At 34.2% G+C, this 21980-nt stretch overlaps 2 protein-coding genes and 2 non-coding genes across 8 annotated transcripts in view; all 4 read left to right on the forward strand.

Moving 5' to 3' along the window:
* Positions 1–21980, forward strand: part of LOC134841105 (cytoplasmic dynein 1 heavy chain 1-like) — an 80472-nt gene that overhangs the window by 29181 nt on the left and 29311 nt on the right. For all 5 annotated transcript variants that reach the window (XM_063856887.1, XM_063856886.1, XM_063856888.1 and 2 more), the window contains exon 23: positions 15244–15504. In XM_063856887.1, coding sequence (XP_063712957.1) covers positions 15244–15504 — 261 coding nt within the window. The remainder of the gene's footprint in view (positions 1–15243; positions 15505–21980) is intronic.
* On the forward strand, positions 2834–2904 carry Trnag-ucc (transfer RNA glycine (anticodon UCC)). Its single transcript has one exon. It is a non-coding gene; the product is annotated as a tRNA-Gly (tRNA).
* Trnag-ucc (transfer RNA glycine (anticodon UCC)) lies at positions 6586–6656 on the forward strand. Its single transcript has one exon. It is a non-coding gene; the product is annotated as a tRNA-Gly (tRNA).
* Positions 15732–19324, forward strand: LOC134841107 (uncharacterized). The gene is made up of 3 exons (XM_063856891.1): positions 15732–16419; positions 18493–18715; positions 18936–19324. Exons 1-3 carry the CDS (start codon positions 15889–15891, stop codon positions 19031–19033), a joined length of 852 nt encoding a protein of 283 aa, XP_063712961.1. The 5' UTR covers positions 15732–15888; the 3' UTR covers positions 19034–19324.

Here is a 21980-nt window from a genome sequence, read left to right on the forward strand (position 1 = left end):
TATTAATATCATGTTTTGGTGCGATAGAGGGGTCCCACGGAACCAGGGCCTCCGTTTATGTTATTGCAATATATTGCACTGTTGCAATAAAAAAATTTATTTTGCCCTGCTTGTAAGAAATAATTGCAATAAAAATAGGCGTGCAACGAATAATTGCAATTATTGCATTTTATTGCTGATACTTGAAATTTGTACCAAAAGTACATCATACAAATCTTAGTATAGAAATAACGGTTACATGTCAGTATTTAGACAACCTCGTATTCAGACTGGTCAGTATTTAGGCAAATGCTGTTTCAACCAATCAGAATCGAGACAAAGAAGAAATTATTAAATAATTATTATTTATTTTGGATTATTTATGTTTTTTCTCGATTCTGATTGGTTCATACAGTATTTGTCTAAATACTGACCAGTATGAATACGCGGCTGTCTAAATACTGGCTGCACTCCAGAAATAACAGTGGTTCGTTAGTGATTCGAGATGCAGTGGGGAAAGAGATGCAGTGGGGAAAGTAGGCGTCCGAGAGTGAGATTAGCCCGACTGATCGCGGTGCAACTTTTCTGCATTGCGTTTATTGCAAAGTAATCTTATCAGTAGCAAGAAATTATTTTATTTTTGCTCATTCGTAAGAAATTTTGCACTACAAATTATTTTATTGGAGAATTGAAATTGTATTGCAATAATTGCAAAAGCAATATATTTTACGGAGGCCCTTCACGGAACTAATATCGTCCCTAATTAAATACCCTCGCAAATGAGGCAGGTTAACCCAGAGTTGGAACAGGCCTGACTTTCAAAAGAGTTCACACCTTTCACACTTTGTTAACACCTTTCACACTTCAAAAACTTCTCTTTTGTGCCGGAGACAGTCACAGCTGAGCGGCGATTCAACTGCTAGGATCGGCTGCAGTGAATGGGCTCATTAAAATTTTGATTTAAAAAAAAATTACATTTGAATTTCAAGTTACTTTTTGTTAGAATATTCGTGTTTTCATTAAAAACGGGCCCGGGCTTGAAATTTTCGTTCTCCATCCGGGCCCATTTCAAACTCTGGGTTTGAAGAAAACCATTTGGAGAAAAGTCTTCACAATCGAGTGGCGTCTGTTGATTTACTTGATTGCTGTCTTTGCTTAGATTAAGCGTGACATGAGACCCCTCGGTCGCACTTGGTTCTTACAGGGACCCCCTGTATCTCATTTTTACCGCTGCTTTTTTGGATAAAAATGTATCTACCGCTCGATGCTCGGCTCTTGAAGGCTTGGTCATGAAGTCATCACATCAGGGCTGGTCAAAAATTAATTGTCATTGCAATTCACGCATTTTGAAATACCCGCACGTTTCTCAGAAAATAAATTACATTTTTAAACTCTGACTTCAAATTAGCTTGAAAGATTTTTTCAGTATTGCAGAATATTCATATTCTGATCTTCGGCAAAGTTTGTTGCCGCAAAACCTGGAAATAGATTTGGCAATCTGAACTAGTACCATCTAAACCCGGTACCACAAGTACTGGTACGTACTAGTACATGTACTGATACCACAAAGAGAGGACTTCGTTCAGGCTAAAAAAAACCTTGTTTCGAAAACCTTTTTCGAAATCGTTATTGGAGTAATTGACTTTATCAACATCATCAAGTAGAACAGAGTTATGGTAGATAAAAGTCAACTTTTCGACTCTGAAGCACGGAAGGCGTTGAATTTCCCGCGTAATCAACGAATACCCTTCTTACTCTTTTCAAGTCTTTTTTGAATTTTTCATGACTTAACTTTGTTGAAACTATTCTGAAAAACCAAACGCTTTTTCAGAACGAAATTCTTCAAAATTTTTTGAAAAAATTTACTCCAAAAGGTCAAACTGGAGCGCAATCTTCAAAAAATTCGAATAAATGCTGGAATCGAAAAATCATTTCAAAAACGAAAGCAAATAATTTGTAATTCCGCAAATAAAATAGTAATACCGCAAGTTACTCACAAAAACCTTACGAAAAAAAAGTTACTCCCTGCTAAAAAAAAACAAAAATAATAATTACCAATTTTTTCCTAGGACGTTGCTGAATTGAATACACCTCCGATTATTCAGATTCTTTTCTTCCGACTTTTATTCCATCTACGATATAACCTCGATACGATTGAACCTCCTGATTTACGAAAACTCTGAAAGAAACAGAGTTAAAGACTTTAATTTATATTCAGCGCTCAAATTTTTCAGAACACCTGCCAATCAATTGGTTCTTTTCTATATCAGTTCCCAGTTTTTTCTTAATGTTAAAGGGGGAACTGGAAAAGAGCCCTTATCAAAGAATCAATGACTCTTTCCTTTTTCCTCCCCCCCCCCCCCTCCACTGCAAAACTTTACATGTAAATTATGTAAATTTGTTGACCACATTGGGTTGGAAAAAGAGCCGAAGTAATGATCACTTAATTTCTACGGCCTGTTTGTTAGTAGATTGGGCTCTTTTCCAGTTGCCCCCTTTCAAATTCAATTTTGAAAGGTCTATTTAACATTGTCATAATGTAATGAAATTTTGAAATTTGGCGTGGTGAACAAATCGACAATTCTGAAAAGATTTGTTCTTCATACTTTACATCGCAACATCACGCATTTAGCCGTAATAACACCTAAAACAAACATAAGCGAGCATTTTTTAAGGAGGACTGGAAAAGAGCCGTAGATTGTCTTGCTTATTGGTATATAATTGCCAACATATGTATGTGTGAGCGATATATACAACACATACTCTTACTTTTCTTTTGCAAACGTTGTAACGAAAAGCAACTATTGTGGCTATAGGCTCACTATAAACTTAACCAAATTGCTTGTTTGGATAAGCATCGTTGGTGTAGTGGTAGCATAGCAGCCTTCCAAGCTGTTGACATGGGTTCGATTCCCGTACGATGCAGATTGTTTTTATTCCTTCACTAATAAATAGTAGAAAACCAATTCATAACCTATAAAACCAACCAATTCAGAGACATTTTAGCTCTTTTCCTTTTCTTCAATTGTCTAACGTATTGTATTGGCTGAACGCGTGATGTTACGAAATAAGGTCTGAAGAACAAATGTGTTTCACAGATGTTAATTTGCTCATCATGCAAAATTCAACATTTCATTAGATTTTGACAACGTAAACTTAGTTTTTCAAAAAGCAACTATGATAGACAGGTCCTGAGGTCCCGCATGCATTTCGCATGTTATACATTTGAGATATACCTTTCATTGTGATTACTATAAAAATTGTGATTACTATAAATTTTATATGAAGAAATATGCTAACAACCATAATTGGATTGACTTATTTGTCATCAAAATTCGATTTTGGCATTTTTTTGAATTTTTCCACCTTATAATGATGAGGTTTTACTGGGGGGAGGTTTTACGAAACATAGAAACTTCAAATTTGTTTGGCTCTTTTCCAGTTCACCCCCCCCCCCCCCCCCACCTTTTCAAAATACCGAGTTTTGTTTGTTTTACGTGTTATTACGGCTAAACGCGTGATGTTACGCTGTAAAGTATGAAGAGCAAATCTGTTCACAGTTGTCGATTTGTTCACCTCGCCAAATTTCATTGCATTATGACAATGTTAAGTAGACTTTCCAAAATTGAATTTGAAAGGGGGGGGGAACTGGAAAAGAGCCATTTGTTTGAAAATATACAGCGAAATCTTTCTGAATGGCGAGAGCATAATTGTTAAACATTTCAGAGCCCTGTGTCTTTTTCGCAAGGGACCTGGTTATTTTCAAGGGACCACTCTATCATAGTAGTAAAATCAAATAATGATTATTAATATCATGTTTTGGTGCGATAGAGGGGTCCCACGGAACCAGGGCCTCCGTTTATTTTATTGCAATATATTGCACTGTTGCAATAAAAAAAAATTATTTTGCCTTGCTTGTAAGAAATAATTGCAATAAAAATAGGCGTGCAACGAATAATTGCAATTATTGCATTTTATTGCTGATACTTGAAGTTTGTACCAAAAGTACATCATACAAATCTTAGTATAGAAATAACGGTTACATGTCAGTATTTAGACAACCTCGTATTCAGACTGGTCAGTATTTAGGCAAATGCTGTTTCAACCAATCAGAATCGAGACAAAGAAGAAATTATTAAATAATTATTATTTATTTTGGATTATTTATGTTTTTTCTCGATTCTGATTGGTTCATACAGTATTTGTCTAGATACTGACCAGTATGAATACGCGGCTGTCTAAATACTGGCTGCACTCCAGAAATAACAGTGGTTCGTTAGTGATTCGAGATGCAGTGGGGAAAGAGATGCAGTGGGGAAAGTAGGCGTCCGAGAGTGAGATTAGCCCGACTGATCGCGGTGCAGCTTTTCTGCATTGCGTTTATTGCAAAGTAATCTTATCAGTAGCAAGAAATTATTTTATTTTTGCTCATTCGTAAGAAATTTTGCACTACAAAATATTTTATTGGAGAATTGAAATTGTATTGCAATAATTGCAAAAGCAATATATTTTACGGAGGCCCTTCACGGAACTAATATCGTCCCTAATTAAATACCCTCGCAAATGAGGCAGGTTAACCCAGAGTTGGAACAGGCCTGACTTTCAAAAGAGTTCACACCTTTCACACTTTGTTAACACCTTTCACACTTCAAAAACTTCTCTTTTGTGCCGGAGACAGTCACAGCTGAGCGGCGATTCAACTGCTAGGATCGGCTGCAGCGAATGGGCTCATTAAAATTTTGATTTAAAAAAAAAATTACATTTGAATTTCAAATTACTTTTTGTTAGGATATTCGTGTTTTCATTAAAAACGGGCCCGGGCTTGAAATTTTCGTTCTCCATCCGGGCCCATTTCAAACTCTGGGTTTGAAGAAAACCATTTGGAGAAAAGTCTTCACAATCGAGTGGCGTCTGTTGATTTACTTGATTGCTGTCTTTGCTTAGATTAAGCGTGACATGAGACCCCTCGGTCGCACTTGGTTCTTACAGGGACCCCCTGTATCTCATTTTTACCGCTGCTTTTTTGGATAAAAATGTATCTACCGCTCGATGCTCGGCTCTTGAAGGCTTGGTCATGAAGTCATCACATCAGGGCTGGTCAAAAATTAATTGTCATTGCAATTCACGCATTTTGAAATACCCGCACGTTTCTCAGAAAATAAATTACATTTTTAAACTCTGACTTCAAATTAGCTTGAAAGATTTTTTCAGTATTGCAGAATATTCATATTCTGATCTTCGGCAAAGTTTGTTGCCGCAAAACCTGGAAATAGATTTGGCAATCTGAACTAGTACCATCTAAACCCGGTACCACAAGTACTGGTACGTACTAGTACATGTACTGATACCACAAAGAGAGGACTTGGTTCAGGCTAAAAAAAAACCTTGTTTCGAAAACCTTTTTCGAAATCGTTATTGGAGTAATTGACTTTATCAACATCATCAAGTAGAACAGAGTTATGGTAGATAAAAGTCAACTTTTCGACTCTGAAGCACGGAAGGCGTTGAATTTCCCGCGTAATCAACGAATACCCTTCTTACTCTTTTCAAGTTTTTTTTGAATTTTTCATGACTTAACTTTGTTGAAACTATTCTGAAAAACCAAACGCTTTTTCAGAACGAAATTCTTCAAAATTTTTTGAAAAAATTTACTCCAAAAGGTCAAACTGGAGCGCAATCTTCAAAAAATTCGAATAAATGCTGGAATCGAAAAATCATTTCAAAAACGAAAGCAAATAATTTGTAATTCCGCAAATAAAATAGTAATACCGCAAGTTACTCACAAAAACCTTACGAAAAAAAAGTTACTCCCTGCTAAAATAATTACCAATTTTTTCCTAGGACGTTGCTGAATTGAATACACCTCCGATTATTCAGATTCTTTTCTTCCGACTTTTATTCCATCTTTGATTGAACCTCCTGATTTACGAAAACTCTGAAAGAAACAGAGTTAAAGACTTTAATTTATATTCAGCGCTCAAATTTTTCAGAACACCTGCCAATCAATTGGTTCTTTTCTATATCAGTTCCCAGTTTTTTCTTAATGTTAAAGGGGGAACTGGAAAAGAGCCCTTATCAAAGAATCAATGGCTCTTTCCTTTTTCCTCCCCCCCCCTCCACTGCAAAACTTTACATGTAAATTATGTAAATTTGTTGACCACATTGGGTTGGAAAAAGAGCCGAAGTAATGATCACTTAATTTCTACGGCCTGTTTGTTAGTAGATTGGGCTCTTTTCCAGTTGCCCCCTTTCAAATTCAATTTTGAAAGGTCTATTTAACATTGTCATAATGTAATGAAATTTTGAAATTTGGCGTGGTGAACAAATCGACAATTCTGAAAAGATTTGTTCTTCATACTTTACATCGCAACATCACGCATTTAGCCGTAATAACACCTAAAACAAACATAAGCGAGCATTTTTTAAGGAGGACTGGAAAAGAGCCGTAGATTGTCTTGCTTATTGGTATATAATTGCCAACATATGTATGTGTGAGCGATATATACAACACATACTCTTACTTTTCTTTTGCAAACGTTGTAACGAAAAGCAACTATTGTGGCTATAGGCTCACTATAAACTTAACCAAATTGCGTGTTTGGATAAGCATCGTTGGTGTAGTGGTAGCATAGCAGCCTTCCAAGCTGTTGACATGGGTTCGATTCCCGTACGATGCAGATTGTTTTTATTCCTTCACTAATAAATAGTAGAAAACCAATTCATAACCTATAAAACCAACCAATTCAGAGACATTTTAGCTCTTTTCCTTTTCTTCAATTGTCTAACGTATTGTATTGGCTGAACGCGTGATGTTACGAAATAAGGTCTGAAGAACAAATGTGTTTCACAGATGTTAATTTGCTCATCATGCAAAATTCAACATTTCATTAGATTTTGACAACGTAAACTTAGTTTTTCAAAAAGCAACTATGATAGACAGGTCCTGAGGTCCCGCATGCATTTCGCATGTTATACATTTGAGATATACCTTTCATTGTGATTACTATAAAAATTGTGATTACTATAAATTTTATATGAAGAAATATGCTAACAACCATAATTGGATTGACTTATTTGTCATCAAAATTCGATTTTGGCATTTTTTTGAATTTTTCCACCTTATAATGATGAGGTTTTACTGGGGGGAGGTTTTACGAAACATAGAAACTTCAAATTTGTTTGGCTCTTTTCCAGTTCACCCCCCCCCCCACCTTTTCAAAATACCGAGTTTTGTTTGTTTTACTAGTTAAGAAAATTTTCTTCTAAAAGTCCGGTGCTTTTTGCCCTTGAACGTAATGCTTGTTTCTGATCTTAACTAGTATCTCTCTGTTTGCAAAACGTCATCTTGATCAAATTGTAATTTATAGCTGTCTAAATAAACGAAGCTATAGAAACAATTTTTCATGGTCATAGTTTTCACACAAGTATTACGCATTGCAACTCTTGCGCATTTTAAGTTCAAATTTGGTTCCTCACAAGCTAACCAGTGTTCTTATTTAATATCATATCGTTCTTGTTTTTTTATAATCAATACTGTTATGACTATTTATATGATTTTAAAAAGCAGGGGACATTCATTCAAACCCTGGTCCCTTGTAAAAATATGAAAACATCACACACAAGTAAGAGAATTTTTGGGATAATTTTAAAGCCCTTCATCTTAACTGTAGAAGCTTAAACAGGAAGCGAACAGAGCTCCAAACTTCCATGAAAAAAATAGGGGATAATACAATTTTTGGCTTTTCAGGAAAGTGGTTTCATGACTGACGACGAAAAACTGTGGACACGAAACAGTTCAAAGTTGGTCTCTTTTCGATGTGATAGATCCTCCGAAAACAGCAAAAAGTTAAAAGGAGGCGGTGTTATGCTGCTCGTACCAAAGAGTCTAAGCCCAAAGCTAAGTCAAGACCTAAACATTCTACTCAAAAAGTATGATAGCATGTGGATAGAAATGAAAAAAACTCATCGGACTAAAATGCAAGAACAACTTTGCTGAATGTATCGTACAGCCCAAATAAAAACAATACAGTTAAATTTCTCGAAAAACTTGCTATATTTATAGACTATGCGCAGTCATTCAACTCGAATCTGATCTTATTAGGAGACTTCAATCTCAATTATTTGAAAGCAAACGAGAATGCTTCTCTCGACACAATATTCATACCGTATATTTTTGACGTCGCTAACAAAATCATACCAAAACATTCCAAAACCCTAATAGACCTAATGATCAGTGACATCAGTTTAAAAGACCAATCAAACAGGTCATTTATTTTCACTCCCCCGATTAAAACGGATCATCTAGTTACACTTTTCATAACTGAGCGCAGGGTGCGTAATCGAATTATCCCCATCAAACGCGAAATATATGAGAAAAGCAATTACTCAGAATTGAAATTTAAGACACAAATTTTGAGGATAAACTGGGAAAGCTTCTACAGACAAAACACTCCCGAGGAGATGTGCAAAGTTTTCTGTTCAAATATTGTGATAGCCATCAATTTATGTGTACCGCCGAAAACAATATTTATACGAATTGATACAACTAGAGTGAATTTAGCTGAAGAAAAATTTATATCAGAGTTGTTTTCGTCGAAAAAATGAGACACCATAAATGACAAGAAATACAAAAAAAACATCAAGTAGCTTTTATTTTCTAAAAAAATCTTTTGAAAATCAATCTCCAATCTTACCAAAATGGCAAACCTCCCAAACTACAAGTTTTCAACACTATGCTGTTTCTTTGACAAAAAACAAATTTCCTAATCTTTTTGAGCGAATGGCACATTTCATTCAGAAAAAAGGTTTATATAAAGAAATATATAAGTATCTACAAACAAACAATCTCAGAAGTAACACTCAATTTGGGTTTCGAACGTCTTATTCAACCATTGACGCTATCTTATACTGTACAGAAGCCCTTAGAAAAGCAATTGATAACAACAAATGCATTGCTCGCTCAATACTAGATCTACTGGTTCTCAAAGCATTCGGTTCTCAAAAGCGTTCGGCAAAAGCAAATTGTGCAATACGCCGACGACTTGCTTATTTTTGTGAACACCACGATGTAAATTTTGCACTGTAACAACTGGAAAAAAATTGCAAAATCATGGATATTTTTAAATCCCACTCTCTTAAACTCGGCCAAAAAACTGAACTCATTGTATTCACTCAAAAGTTTTCAAGAAAAATTAAAGAAAAATACTCAAATATGTTAGATAACCAATTAAAAGCGGAAAAAACTAACGTTAAGTATCTTAAGGTTGTCTTAGACCAATTTTTAACGTTCCAAAAAGAAATCATAATGATTTTGCGAAAAATGGCGTGCGGAATAAAAACACTTCAATCAATCAAAATACCATTTCCACTACCCAGCCATTCTTATAGGCGGAATTTCCACAAATTTAACTATATCACTCGAAAAACAAGTAGGTTGGGCTATAAAAACATGTTGCAATCGCGCAAAATATGACTCATCCTCCGTTTTGAAACTGAAACATAATATAATGCCAGTTTTAATGTTTCTTGACTAGAAATTGGTTCGCAACTACTGGAAAATAAAAAACAAACGACTGCCAGATTATGAAAAAAATCAAATATGAAAATTCTCAAATCGAGGAAAACTCAAAAAAAACTAAAGCTAGTGGAAAGATGTAATAGTAATTTTATGGATTTTTTTCAAAGACAAGGAACAATATTCATCAAAATAAATCCTCAGATGACGTACCTACTTACAGAAAAATAAAAGAAAAATACTATGTGACAACCTATGGTAAGCTGTCATGGAAAGATTTCAAATTTATTTGAGCTTTTCTTTTATCTTTCTTAATTTGATTTTACTGCGATTAATTTATTATGAGAATTGTGAAATTATGTAAAAGTTATCTGAATTAGACTTACATTTGCCTCTTGGATTATATTTCAATTTGCTGAGAAAGTGTTTTTTTACTCCAATAGCTTAGCAAATCCGAGCGAAAACTACATTTCTGCCTCCTTTCGGTTCTGAGGTAGATCGGTTTCGGGTAGCTGGCTGATTGCATTTCATACGTAATTTAATCGTTGTTATCGGAAATTACAAGTTAACAAAGAATAACGAACTGGCATAAATTCCGGCAATTATAAGCAGAATTCAATATCATAAAATACGCAAAATGAAAGCATTAATAATTAAACTTGTGAAGCGAGCGTATTAGTATGAACCTTCGTTTTTCCAACCTAAGTCGCAAATATTGGTGCTAATTTTGGGGCCCTTTTACAGCCTATTCATAGCTTGTGCTTTGATATTCAAATAGTAATAAGTTAACACAGTTAATACGTTTTTAATTCATCAATTGAAACCAAAAAAGCGATTTGTCTCGAACAATATTACATTAATGAAAACACGATTTCAGAATTTTTCTATTTCATTATATCTGGCAATTTTTTGAAGTGCATTTTTATACATAATGTGACTTTTTGCTTTGAGATATGTTAACTGAAAAGTTAGTGTGGATGCCTTCAGTTTGCGATAATTCAAATTGTTACTTGCAAAATTGTGTCTATTTGTATTTGGTGCCACTTTTGCTGAATCGTATTTGCAGTTTTTGTTTGTCGATTTTTAAGCTTGCGTGGCTGACTGGATAGGGCGTGAGACGCAAAATCTTTTGATTGCATTAGGTCGCAGATTCGAATTCTACACTTAGCCGAGATTTTGCTAATTTGAGGCTTATTTCTATTTTTTCTTATTTCAATTGATAGAGCTGCTTTTTGGTGTGTTCTCGCAAAACGGAGCTTCGCCTCTGTGTTCAATTTTTAAACAGCGCCTGAAAAACCTGTGAGTTTTGTTTTGATTTTTCAGCTTTTCGGTTTTTCTCACACTGTTCATCAGAAAATTCATTAGTTACGACCTTGATTTTTCTCGCTATGAAATCTAGCGAGAACACACTAGGTGAAAGTTGACACCCGTGTTTGCAAGGTATTAGTAACTCATAACGTGGGTAACGTACTGTACTAGTACTTGTACTAGTACCAAATGTACTAGTACCGCTATCATGCCAACGCTACCTGGAAATGCAATTGTTTCTGAAAATCAACAAAAAATACTGGGAAAAAAACTCGTGTCCAAAAATGTTAACGAAGAGTGAAGCTTCGTGCTTGCAATCAATTGCAATTTAATTTCGGGTTGTGCCAATTAATTGATAATTGATTTTTAACATTTCAATTAATTGCAAAAGCAGGATGAAAAACGATGTTAACGCCGATCGAGGATTTTCTTCAAGGGGTTTCGAATTTTTCTAATTCTGGCAAATCGATTATCCGAGTTTCTCCTTAAACGAGGGCTCATAATGTCAAAATGACCCTATTTTGACGAGTTTTTTTCGCTGATAGGTAAACTTTTGAATCAACAGACAAAAGCGATGTTTTCAGGCACTATTTGAAGGTTTTGACATATAAATGTTCGCGTTACCCAAAATTAGTACGTACCGGCGTCATCGAAAAAGTTTAGGGTCATGTAAGTCTTGAAAGTTGTAAGCTAGGAACTTTTCCTACATATTTTTCACAAGTTTTCTTATAATCAGTTTAAAAATTCTCCACTGTCGCAGAAAACACTAACGGTGACTCGTTGACCACACGACTCGTATCGCCACATGAGTTTACTGAAAAACTCACTAACTTAAAGTAAGTTTTTTTGCTGATAACTAGAAATTCCGTCGATATGTACCTGAACCCCTTATACAACACTTCCGCAGCTATATGACGTGATTAGTCCAAGTTGGTGTTTTATTGTCTCCAAAATAATTCAGATCTGTAATTACGCGTAATCAGGAGGTTCATTGAAAAAAATTTACATGAAAAAAAATTTCGAAAATTGATTTTTATCTGTTATTACGGTACAGAAACACAAATGTTTTTAGCAATTTTTTTTTGAATTTCTTTTTTTTTGAAAAAGTTCCAAGATAAGGGAACTTTTGTAGGATGGTGAGCCCGGGTGGAGAAAAAAGTCAGTTTGAGGCCCAATTAAGTGAAAATGTTTCGTTTACCAGTTGTATAATAATACCGTTTATTTCCTATTAACATTGGTCAAATTTGAAAATAAAAATTTTCATTTTTATTTTTCATCATTTAGGGGTTGTATAGCCAAATAGACTCAAATTTAGTATCGGACAGCGAAAATGGATGTAAATTAGTTCTAAATGGGGACCGTTTGGGTGGTAAGAGTGTCGAGCCACTGTGGGGGGAGGGAGGTAGGCTTAGAAAAGGCGACCACACTTTGCCTCTTTCTAAACCTGATATTGGTTAAGTGTCGTTAACGTAGTGAATCTTCTTTGATAGGTCTAAGTGATTTTGTTTGTTTATTTTTTGAAGGAAAAGTCGTAAAATTTATTCACGTTAACTTTTGATTTTTCGGGGTTTGACTTTTGATTTTTTTAAGTTCATTTCATTTCCGTTGTTCAAAGGAGAGCAAAATCCGCTATCGAACAGAAAAAGTGAAAAGGTCACGAATAACGTGATCGACTTCGAGTTTGGAACGTGGTTTTTATTTTTCAGATTTCCCAGCGAAATAAAAAGTTAACATATTGATACAGTTTTTGTTTTCAAATTGCTTCAATTTTATCAAAAAAAGTCAATCTTAAATTGTTCTCGTAATTCAAAGAACCCTAAGGCCATATTTTCTTTTCTTTGAATTTCAATAGTTGAAGTTTTCAAAAAACAAATATTTTTTTCTTGTTTTTTTTTTGCGTTATGACTCTTTTTCAACTATCTGTTGGCTCAGTTTGTCATAATGCAACGACATTTGGCATGGTGAAACAAAGTAATAATTTTGAAGAGTTTGTTCTTATACTTGACATCGTAAAAGTTTCATACTCTACATCGAGTTTGGAATTGATCTTTTGAAGGGGCGTTTTCTGTTAGTATACGGATCAGCATTAATTTAGAGTAATTAACGTAGTGAGTACTCTTATATAGGTCTTGTTTTTTTTTGGAAAAATTTGTTCACGCCAACTGATTTTTAATGTGAAGCTTACAAAAAAGGCGAGCGATTTCTAATTTCGAATTGTATTTAATTATCAAATTTCCTAGTGAAATAAAAAAAAGTTTACCTATTGATCCAGTTTTCTAAATTTGGGTTAATTTTTATCCAAAAAGCGCCAATTATGATTGTTCTTGAAATTTAAAGAACTTTAAGGGCTTATATTTTTCTGGCTGTAACCTATTGATCCACTTTCCTAAATTTGGGTTAATGTGCGCTATCTGCCAGTTTTTTCGACACGACTAGCGTGAGCAGCAAGTTAGATCGCTACAAATTGAATTGAGGCAGCTCAGTTGTTCCAAAATTTTTTGTTAATAGTTATTGCGTGTGGGATAAGGTTTAACAATATAACAAACTGTTTGAAAGCTTTCATCATTTTTTGAAAAATTGTTTTTTGCGCCAATTTTCCACTTTTTTCGAATGTGCATTTACGTCTTAGATCTCTCAGTGTCATTAAATCTTGTTTCAGATTCATGAACATAGTGAATACTATAGGTTTTGGTGATTTTTGTTGGTCGCGGAATAAAACTTTACCTATTGATCCAGTTTTCTCAAATGAAGTAATTGATCAAAACAGTGACAATCATCATTTGTTTTGAAAATCAAAGCGTTTTAAGCCTTATTTTTTTACTTTGAATTTGTAAAGACGTTTTTTTTCGATTTTTTGGTTTTAAAAATGACTTGTTTTTTGAAAGCATAGCCAGAAGACAGTTGGAAAAGATTCATGAACGCGTCTCTTGGCAATGTTTTCAATAACAAGTCAGTCATTTTTAAGTTTTCCTGTGTGAATTGCTACTTTTCAACTGGATGTTTGCTCTGCTTGAGAATGGAAGCAAAACTCAGATTAAATAAGTGGAAGCCTAATTTATTATTAATTTTCTTTGTTTTTTTTTGTTCACGCTCAGTTTTTACGCGTGGAAAGAAAACTATGCTCTCTGGTAACTAAAGTGGAAATTCCGCCAAGAAACGTGAAGGACTTAAATTTTGAAAGTGGGTTTTATTTTCAAGTTTTCCAGCCGAATAAAAAATTAACCTATTGATCCAATTCAGATTTAGCCAATTTGGTTTATTTTATGAAAAAAGTGCCGATCATACAAGATTATGTTAATTCAAAGAACTTTAACGTGATTTAATTTTGTTTGCAATTTTTTTGGCTTCTTTGGAATTTTTTTCTGGAGTTCACTGGCACTTTTTCATCTGTATGTTGGCTATGTTCTATGATTGATCAAAATTTCTAAAATGTTTTTTAATCAAAAAAGTGTCAATCCTAAAAGTTTCTGGAAATTCGAATAATGTTTGAATTTCAATTAGTTTTTGAAATCCATTGAGTCACTTCGCTACTGCGACAAGATCAAAAACGTATCTATAAACGAATTGTTATTTTGTTTTAAAAGATGCTAAAGACAACAATTTTTTACGGTTATTTTAATGGTTGGTAAACTACGTATGCATAAAGGAATTTTTATTTTGTTTTAGAAAATGCTAAAGACAACAATTGTTTGCGGTTATCTTAATGGTGGGGAAACACTTGGCACTCGTATACTATATTTTGAGAAAAAACTTCCAATACGGAAGGTTTTTCATTTTTCAACGACTAGCTTGACACACAAACAATGTGTCATTTTGGCGTTTCATGAGAACCCAGAAACATGTTGAGTCGAGTTCAAAAAATTGAACGATGAAAGCGTTAAGTTATCGCACAATTCCACTGAATGAATTTTGATTTGGAAATCCAATATTCTAATTAAACTTCCTAGTTTAACAAGCGAGCTTGCAAGCGTTGTGTTTGACAATAAGCCATTTCTGTCCAACAAAACTCGGGCATTATAGTGCAAACTTTATGCGTACTCTTTCGCATAGTATTGCACTTTCTATGCTGCCTGATGTATTAAGTATGCGCAGGCGTAAGCCGAGGCGCGGTTTTTTCCATTAAAATTTTGAAAATTCAAGTGATTTTCTCCTATATAGATCGTGGTTTTAATTGTTTTTTTTTGCTGGAAAAGTCAAAAAATTTTGTTCACACTCAAATTTGATTTTTCGAGGTTTGACTTCTGCTTTTTCGAAGTTCAGTTCATTTCTTTTGTTAGGAGGAAATCGTTTCAACTATCGAACAGTAAAAGTGTGAAGGTCATGAAAAACGTTCATGAGGATATTTAGTGGGCGAGGTAGAGATATTGGGGCAAAATGTAATATGAGATGTGAAATGTGAGCAGATCAATCAATCATTATAACATCTATTTCTCTGCCACCAGGTGCGCATCATGTTCGAAGTGCAAGATCTGAAACACGCCACCCTGGCCACAGTGTCCAGATGTGGTATGATCTGGTTCAGTGAGGAGGTCATGACAGTGGACATGGTTTACCACAACTTCCTCCAGAGACTCAGAAATGTATCGGTGGAGCCGGATGACGAGCAGGCAGTTGCCGGAGGAGGGGGAGGGGCATTGCAAGGGGCGCAGATGGGAGATAAAGACAAAGATGCGCAGGATAAAGAGTTGTCACCATCTATGCAGGTCAGGCAAAATTTGATGTTTCAGTAGCTAAAAGATACAAGCTTTTGAGAATTTTTGCTTCTTTAAATTTTTCGTTCATTAATTTAAAACTACTCTATAAAAGGTCTGAACTCGATTTTATTTAGCAATTTCTGCTTTCTAGCGTAATTCCCGACCTTGCTAATCTAGAAGTAATCGCCTTTTTATTTGCAGCTAGACTTAAAAAATTGTTTGTTAGTAATATTACCAACACAATCGAATATCGTTTTTCATACAAAAACAGTCATTGCTCGGTGCAGTATTTTGAATTTAAAAACGCGTGTTGAATAAATAAATCACTGGCTTTTAACTACACGCATATTAGAATACTTTGAAAAATATTGTAAATCTGAATCTCACACGACGATGATCAACGTTCGCAATTTGAAATTACGCGTTGAAGCGGACGACTATCTTGGGTTCAAGAAGAAACTAAAACTGCAAGGAAAAGAACTGAACCCAATGCCACCAGAGCTATTCCACCTAACTGACCTCGAAGTTTTGGAGGCAAGTCCAGAGCGGGAATCGTGCCTTGACTTCTCCCTACGAGACCTCCCAAGAGACATCGGACGTTTGACGAACTTGAGGATTCTCATCCTTGATACAGGAAGTTTGACAATGCTTCCGGCTGAAATCGGATACTTAATATACCTGGAGAGATTGTATCTATCGAACAACGATTTGAGAAACCTGCCTCCAGAGTTTAGTAAGCTTGAGAATATAAGGAGTCTCCATTTGGCCAACAATGAGTTCAGAGATTTCCCGCTTGAGATCTGCTGTTTGGAGAACCTCGAGTTTTTGGACATGACGGATAATAAGATCAAGGCCATTCCTCAGGAGATCCAATTGCTGACCAAGATGACATCATTCTTGTTCTACTGCAACAAACTGAGAAAGGTAACTATTTTATGCTATTTTTTAGGATTTTCGGTTCAGTCTTGGAAATATATACTAAGTTTGTGGGGCAGCGTGCGACAAAAAAGAGAGTTTTGGTTCAAACTTTCCTATAAGTGCTCAATTTTTGTTTGGGTTGACATGTTTTTTACCCTTGTAACAAGCAAGGGTATTGCAATCGGGTACTAAATTTTTTCCCGTAAATAACATTGTTCACAGAATGGTCTAAATTAGCAATGGTAAATTTAGGATCAGTTCATAATGAATTCAAATTTCTGTGTTTCCGGCACACTTGGCCTGGAGCTAACGAATACGCCTGGGAAGGCAAAGTTGGTGGGTTCGAATTTGACATGAAATGTTTTTTCTCAATGTTCCGCTTCAAAACTAGTGTTGGTTTATGAATTGTCTGCGTGTTTTGTCGGCTTAGTTGTCACATCGTAGAATTGTTTTTTTTTATATACGAAATTCATATTGTAGTTTAATTTGTTTAATTTTATTTACTTCTGCTGTTTGTAATTTTAACAAGGATAGCCTCTTACTGTGCAAGTAGCACAGAATGTTCCGACCACAATCTTGAAAAAAAATACAAAAAATGGTTTTTCAAATTGATGTCTTGATAAAAAGATCCGAACGAAAAAATATTGCTTAAATATATTTGAGAGTCATAGTAAAATAGGTCAAATGGAAAACAATTTTGACAAAAATGACCAGAAACCAAAAAAAAAAATCAAAAGTTTTTTTGTTTTTTATTCCCAAAGTTGCGCTATAATTTCCAAAAAGTACCTTTACTTGAGTAAAACTAAGTTTTCACGCTTTTTAAGTTCTTTGTTTCTTAGATTTCAAGAGGGTAAAAATATCTCGTGGTTTTCTAATTTTTATACTCTTCAAAATTTTCTGTTTGATTAGAAATTTTTTTAAATTCAAGTTCTCTTTTCGGTGCAAGGTTTCTGATTTATTTTCTTAATATTAAAGTAAGTGGAATTAGATTTCCTTTAAATGTATTAGTGTGCTATTGGATTGAGGAATTTTTTTTTGAAATCGATTCAAGTCGATGGCATAGCGTATTGTTTTCAAATATTGTTTTCAATCGTCATTTTTTTCGATTTTTTTTTGCATTTATGACTTGACTGTTTTTTCTATAAAGATATGTGGCAATAGTGACATGAGATTCAGGAGTGGGTTTTTTTTCTGCATGAGTTTTCTGCTCTATGCTTTCGATGTTATTTAAGGGTTTTTGTTTTTTAATGTTATCTTTATTTTTTTGTTGTGATTTAGCTCTCTTAACGTTGCTTATCAAGTTCATATTTCATAAGTTTGGCGTATTTGGGTTGTTTTTCACTTGTGTTTAGAGTTTTTTGGAGATTTTATGCATGTCTTTTTATGAAAATTAATTGAAACTTTAGTATTTTTTGTGGTTCTTTTATCTTAAAAAAAAACCTTTTTTTTTTCTTAGATTTTAATGTCTTAGATTTTAGCAAAGGTTTTTTTGATGTTTTTATAGCCAATTGTTTATGCAGGTTGTTTTGTTGCAAGATTTCAAGCAATGTATTTGAGTACATTTAGGAAATTTTGAATCTCAGATTTTTTAGCAACCTTTTTTCTGGGCGTTTCCATCTATTGGTTATGAGAAAGAATTGATTGGAGCTTGTGCATTTCGAATATTTCTTATGTAATTGAATTTTATAACAACTACAACAAAATTTTTCTTGATTTCTCTAGTCTACGATTTTTTCAACAGAATTCATTTATTTTTTCTCTTTCCGTTTAAGTCGCATTATCTTTTCATTTTGGGCATTTTATTTTGTATCGCAAGTGGTGCGTAGCTCAGCTTCGCCTCTGTGTGCTTTTTAGTGTTGATGTTTAACCTCCACCTCCCTCGAGAACTAGATGAGTCCCTGTATTGAATACTAATTTATTCATTGCAAGCTGTGCAAAGGGTTCATTGATTTTAATTGAAGCACAATCACACTTAAGTGACAGTTTCTCCATTTTGGACAGCTGTCGTAAACTTCGAGGTCTAAGTTGTATGAATTGTTTGTGACCAGATAAACTCTCTTAATTAAATAGTGATTTAAGGTTCCGATGGGACTGTGCAAACTGAAGTTGCTCCGTACTCTGTGGCTGGGCAAGAACAAACTGCGTAAGCTGCCCCACTTCTTCGGCAGACTCAGCAACCTCGACTGGGGAGAGTTCTACAAGTCAGCCAATATTGACGAGAATCCCCTGATGCGGCCGCCAGTGGAAGTTGCGAGACAGGGACCGGCCGCGATCAGAAGGTTCTTCGATGACCGAGGAAAAGGTTATTACTGTTTACTTGCAAAGGCTGCTTAAATTCTTGCTTACATTGCTATGAAACCTAATGAACAGTAGAGCTTATTAAGGTATTGACGAAAGATTTTCATGAGAAATACGCATTGGTACAAAACTATTCAATTTAATACAGATTTTATTTGAATGAAATAGGTTTTAGTAAATGTGAAAGTTGTTTTCGTTGTTGTTTTGTAAATATTTTTAATTAGGCTGGGATGGAGTGAACGAAAGTGAAGATGAAGACGAGTGGGTGCCCCTGTCAGACTCAGATGACGATGATAACGGAGGCGTATCAAACTTCTTCTAATGACTGAAAGTTCTCGAGAACAGTTAAAATTGAATCGAGTCGAAAGGAAGCAGCTATCTCAATCGAAAAATTATCGTAGCAATTTGGGTCGAAACAGAAACATTTATGGAATCGTTTGAAAGTGTTGTATTGCTTGTCGAAGCAAAAGTTAATTTGTAACTGGGTTATCTGCTATTATGTTGTTCTAGTTGATTTAGAAAAAGAATTGTAGTGTATATTAAAATAAAATGTGAAATCTTTGCATGCAATGAAAATTCTTCCAATTCAAAATTGGTCTTTTTCTAAGGGACGTTTTCTGCCACAGATTTATTGATTTGATTGCCTCATTTTACAATGATTCATTCTTACACAAGCGAAGCGTTGTGTACTTTTACGGAGATTGATTTTTTCTAACCTAAGTTGCAAGCAAAAGTGCTCATTTGGTGGCACTTTTGGTGAATTTCACTTTAATCATATTTTAGCTAATTTAAGCATAAACAATTTCATGGCAAATGTTGCTGCTTTGGTTTTGGCTAAGGTTACGTCCTGTTTGAAAAAAAATGTTTTATGAAAATGTATGGGATTTGTTGTTACCCTTGCGACATAAGTTCATAACCATTTCAAGTAAGTTCGTAACCAATTCATAAGTTCATAACCAATTCTGGGAAGGCAAACTTGCTGGTTTCGAATCTGACCAGAACCTGTTTTTTTTTTTCAAATGGTAAAACTTCCGGTTCTAAAAAATTTCGGCCTGTTGTTTGTCTGCTTGTTTTGTCAGCTTAGTTTTGTCAAGATCTAAGAAGATCTTGCTTGTTTTGTCAAGTTCTAAGAATCGTTTTTTTGGTGCTAACAAAATTCAATGTAGTTGCTTATTGTCTTAGGATTTTAAAGACGTGGACCAATCGAAATTTGCATTTTTTGCGTTTTTACATAGGTTGTAATTTTAACAAATTGATTTGTTAAAATTTTTGTTTTCTCAATCGTTTTGTCTGCTTTTTTCGACTTAGTCGGTTTCGGCTTACTTTATGTCTACTAAGTGGGCCCTTATTGCATATTTTGGTTGTCATCAAAAGTTTTGTTTGCGTGTGTGTTCTGAGGGGAAGGGGGACTCATAGTTTTTTATTATGATTTAAAAAAAAAATTTTTCGCCATAAAGGGCTACTGCCGAGGTTTTTTCTGTTTTGTTGCTGCTTGGTTAGTTTTGTTCGGATGATATTTTTGCATTCTAATTTTTTGGCATGTTTTTTTTCAAAACTATCATTCAGTTTGATAGACTGGTTGTATGTATAGTTATAAAACATCGGTTTTATTTCTTGCTGATGATTTTTCGTTTTCTGATTGAGCACTAGGTTTAGCTTCCGAAGTGTGTATACCACCTTAAGTTAAGCACATATATGGCTTTCGTAGATATTATTTGGGCAGTATTTGTATATTTTCCAATAAAATTTTGCCGAATAATTTTGGTTTAAGGTTCAGCTATTTGGCTGTCGGTTTTAATTCTGTCGGCTTATTTACCTAATATTTTGTTTCCTACGAATTTTTAATATTATTGATGAGATCGTTAAGACTTTGGCCTCAAATATAAATTTTCGAATGCTCGAGTTCAAACCAACTTGGAACTTTTTTAAAAAATTAATACGTTTAAACATAAAAGATTGATTTTAATTTTTTTTGTTTCTAGCTGTTCCTCTACACTTCAAATTTTCGAAGTGCTTTTTGATAACTATTGAGTGTCTTGCTGTTTTTTGGTCGAAATTTTGCTGCATAACATTGGCAATTTGATAGAAACTGTAGCTGCTTTTTGGTGGCTGGTGTTAGTAAAGTTACAAGTGGTCGTGAGGCAGATGTGAGAACGTGATACTCCTAGTTTCTACAAAATTTATTATAAATTTTAGCTGATAATTTTGTTATTTTATCATATATTTTTTATGAATATAGCTTATTGAGCTTGTTGCATTATTCGCTCCAAATTGAGCTAAAACACACATTCGGTAAATTTTTAATTTGTTCTTGGGTTGCGACTGAAACGGCTAAAATATGATTACGCGATTAGCAAGCGTTATGAAATCTGAATCTATCTATATCTATCTATCTATCTATCTAATCTATCTAACTATATTTAAATGCTAGTGACAGCTATCTCCCATGTTTAAGCATAGTAATTTTGCATGTTTAACGAAAGAATTTTTTCATGTTTAAGCTATATCATATATTGCAATGCTTAAGAAATTTTTTAAATTAGTTTTTCGCAAGGTCATTAATTTTTCAGTATTTTTTTCGAGGCCAAATTAAGTCTGTCTGTCTGTATACATGCTTTTTAAACTAATTTGATTATGTCTGTCTACCCGTCGCCTAATTTTTTAACTTTCATCTCTTATCTATCTATTAAATATTTAAATGCGGGCTTCACTGTCTCGCCATGTTTAAACGTATTATCTATCTATTAAATATTTAAATGCGGGCTTCATTATCTCGCCATGTTATGTTTAAACGTATTATTTTTTCAAGTTTCAGCTATATCGTATATTGCAACGGTTAAAGTTTTTTTTTCTATTTTCCAGTTTAAATTTAGTGTTTATTCCATCAAGTTTGAATTAAGCAACCCAATGGTAAGATATTGTCAGAGTTTTCCCAGATTTTGCGATTCTGGCCTCCATATATGAATAACCAAATCTTTTTAGTTTACGAGATAGGCAATTTTCGAGGTTTTTCAAAAAATTTCTGGAAAATTTAAATTTAAAAATGTTCTCAATTTTTGAAATTCTCGCCCTGTAGTTGGGGTACTCTCAGGGGTTGCGAATCTTGCCTCCAATTCCTTGTAGTTTTCGAGATATGACGTTTTTTTATGATTTTTTCAAAAAATTTTCAAAAACTTAGAATTTAAAAAATTCCAAAACGTGAAGATCTCATTCCTGTTATTGGATATTGTGAGGGTACTCTCAGAGGTTGCGAATCTTGCCTTTGATCA

Source organism: Symsagittifera roscoffensis, chromosome 3, assembly GCF_963678635.1.
Source record: "Symsagittifera roscoffensis chromosome 3, txSymRosc1.1, whole genome shotgun sequence".
NCBI lineage: Eukaryota > Metazoa > Xenacoelomorpha > Acoela > Convolutidae > Symsagittifera > Symsagittifera roscoffensis.

Excerpts from the sequence above, each read along its gene's own strand:
- LOC134841107 (XM_063856891.1), top strand. The coding sequence starts at position 15,889 with ATGATCAACGTTCGCAATTTGAAATTACGCGTTGAAGCGGACGACTAT. Across the intron at positions 16,420-18,492 it reads ACTGCAACAAACTGAGAAAG|GTTCCGATGGGACTGTGCAA; the intron begins GTAACTATTTTA and ends TAGTGATTTAAG. Across the intron at positions 18,716-18,935 it reads CTTCGATGACCGAGGAAAAG|GCTGGGATGGAGTGAACGAA; the intron begins GTTATTACTGTT and ends ATTTTTAATTAG.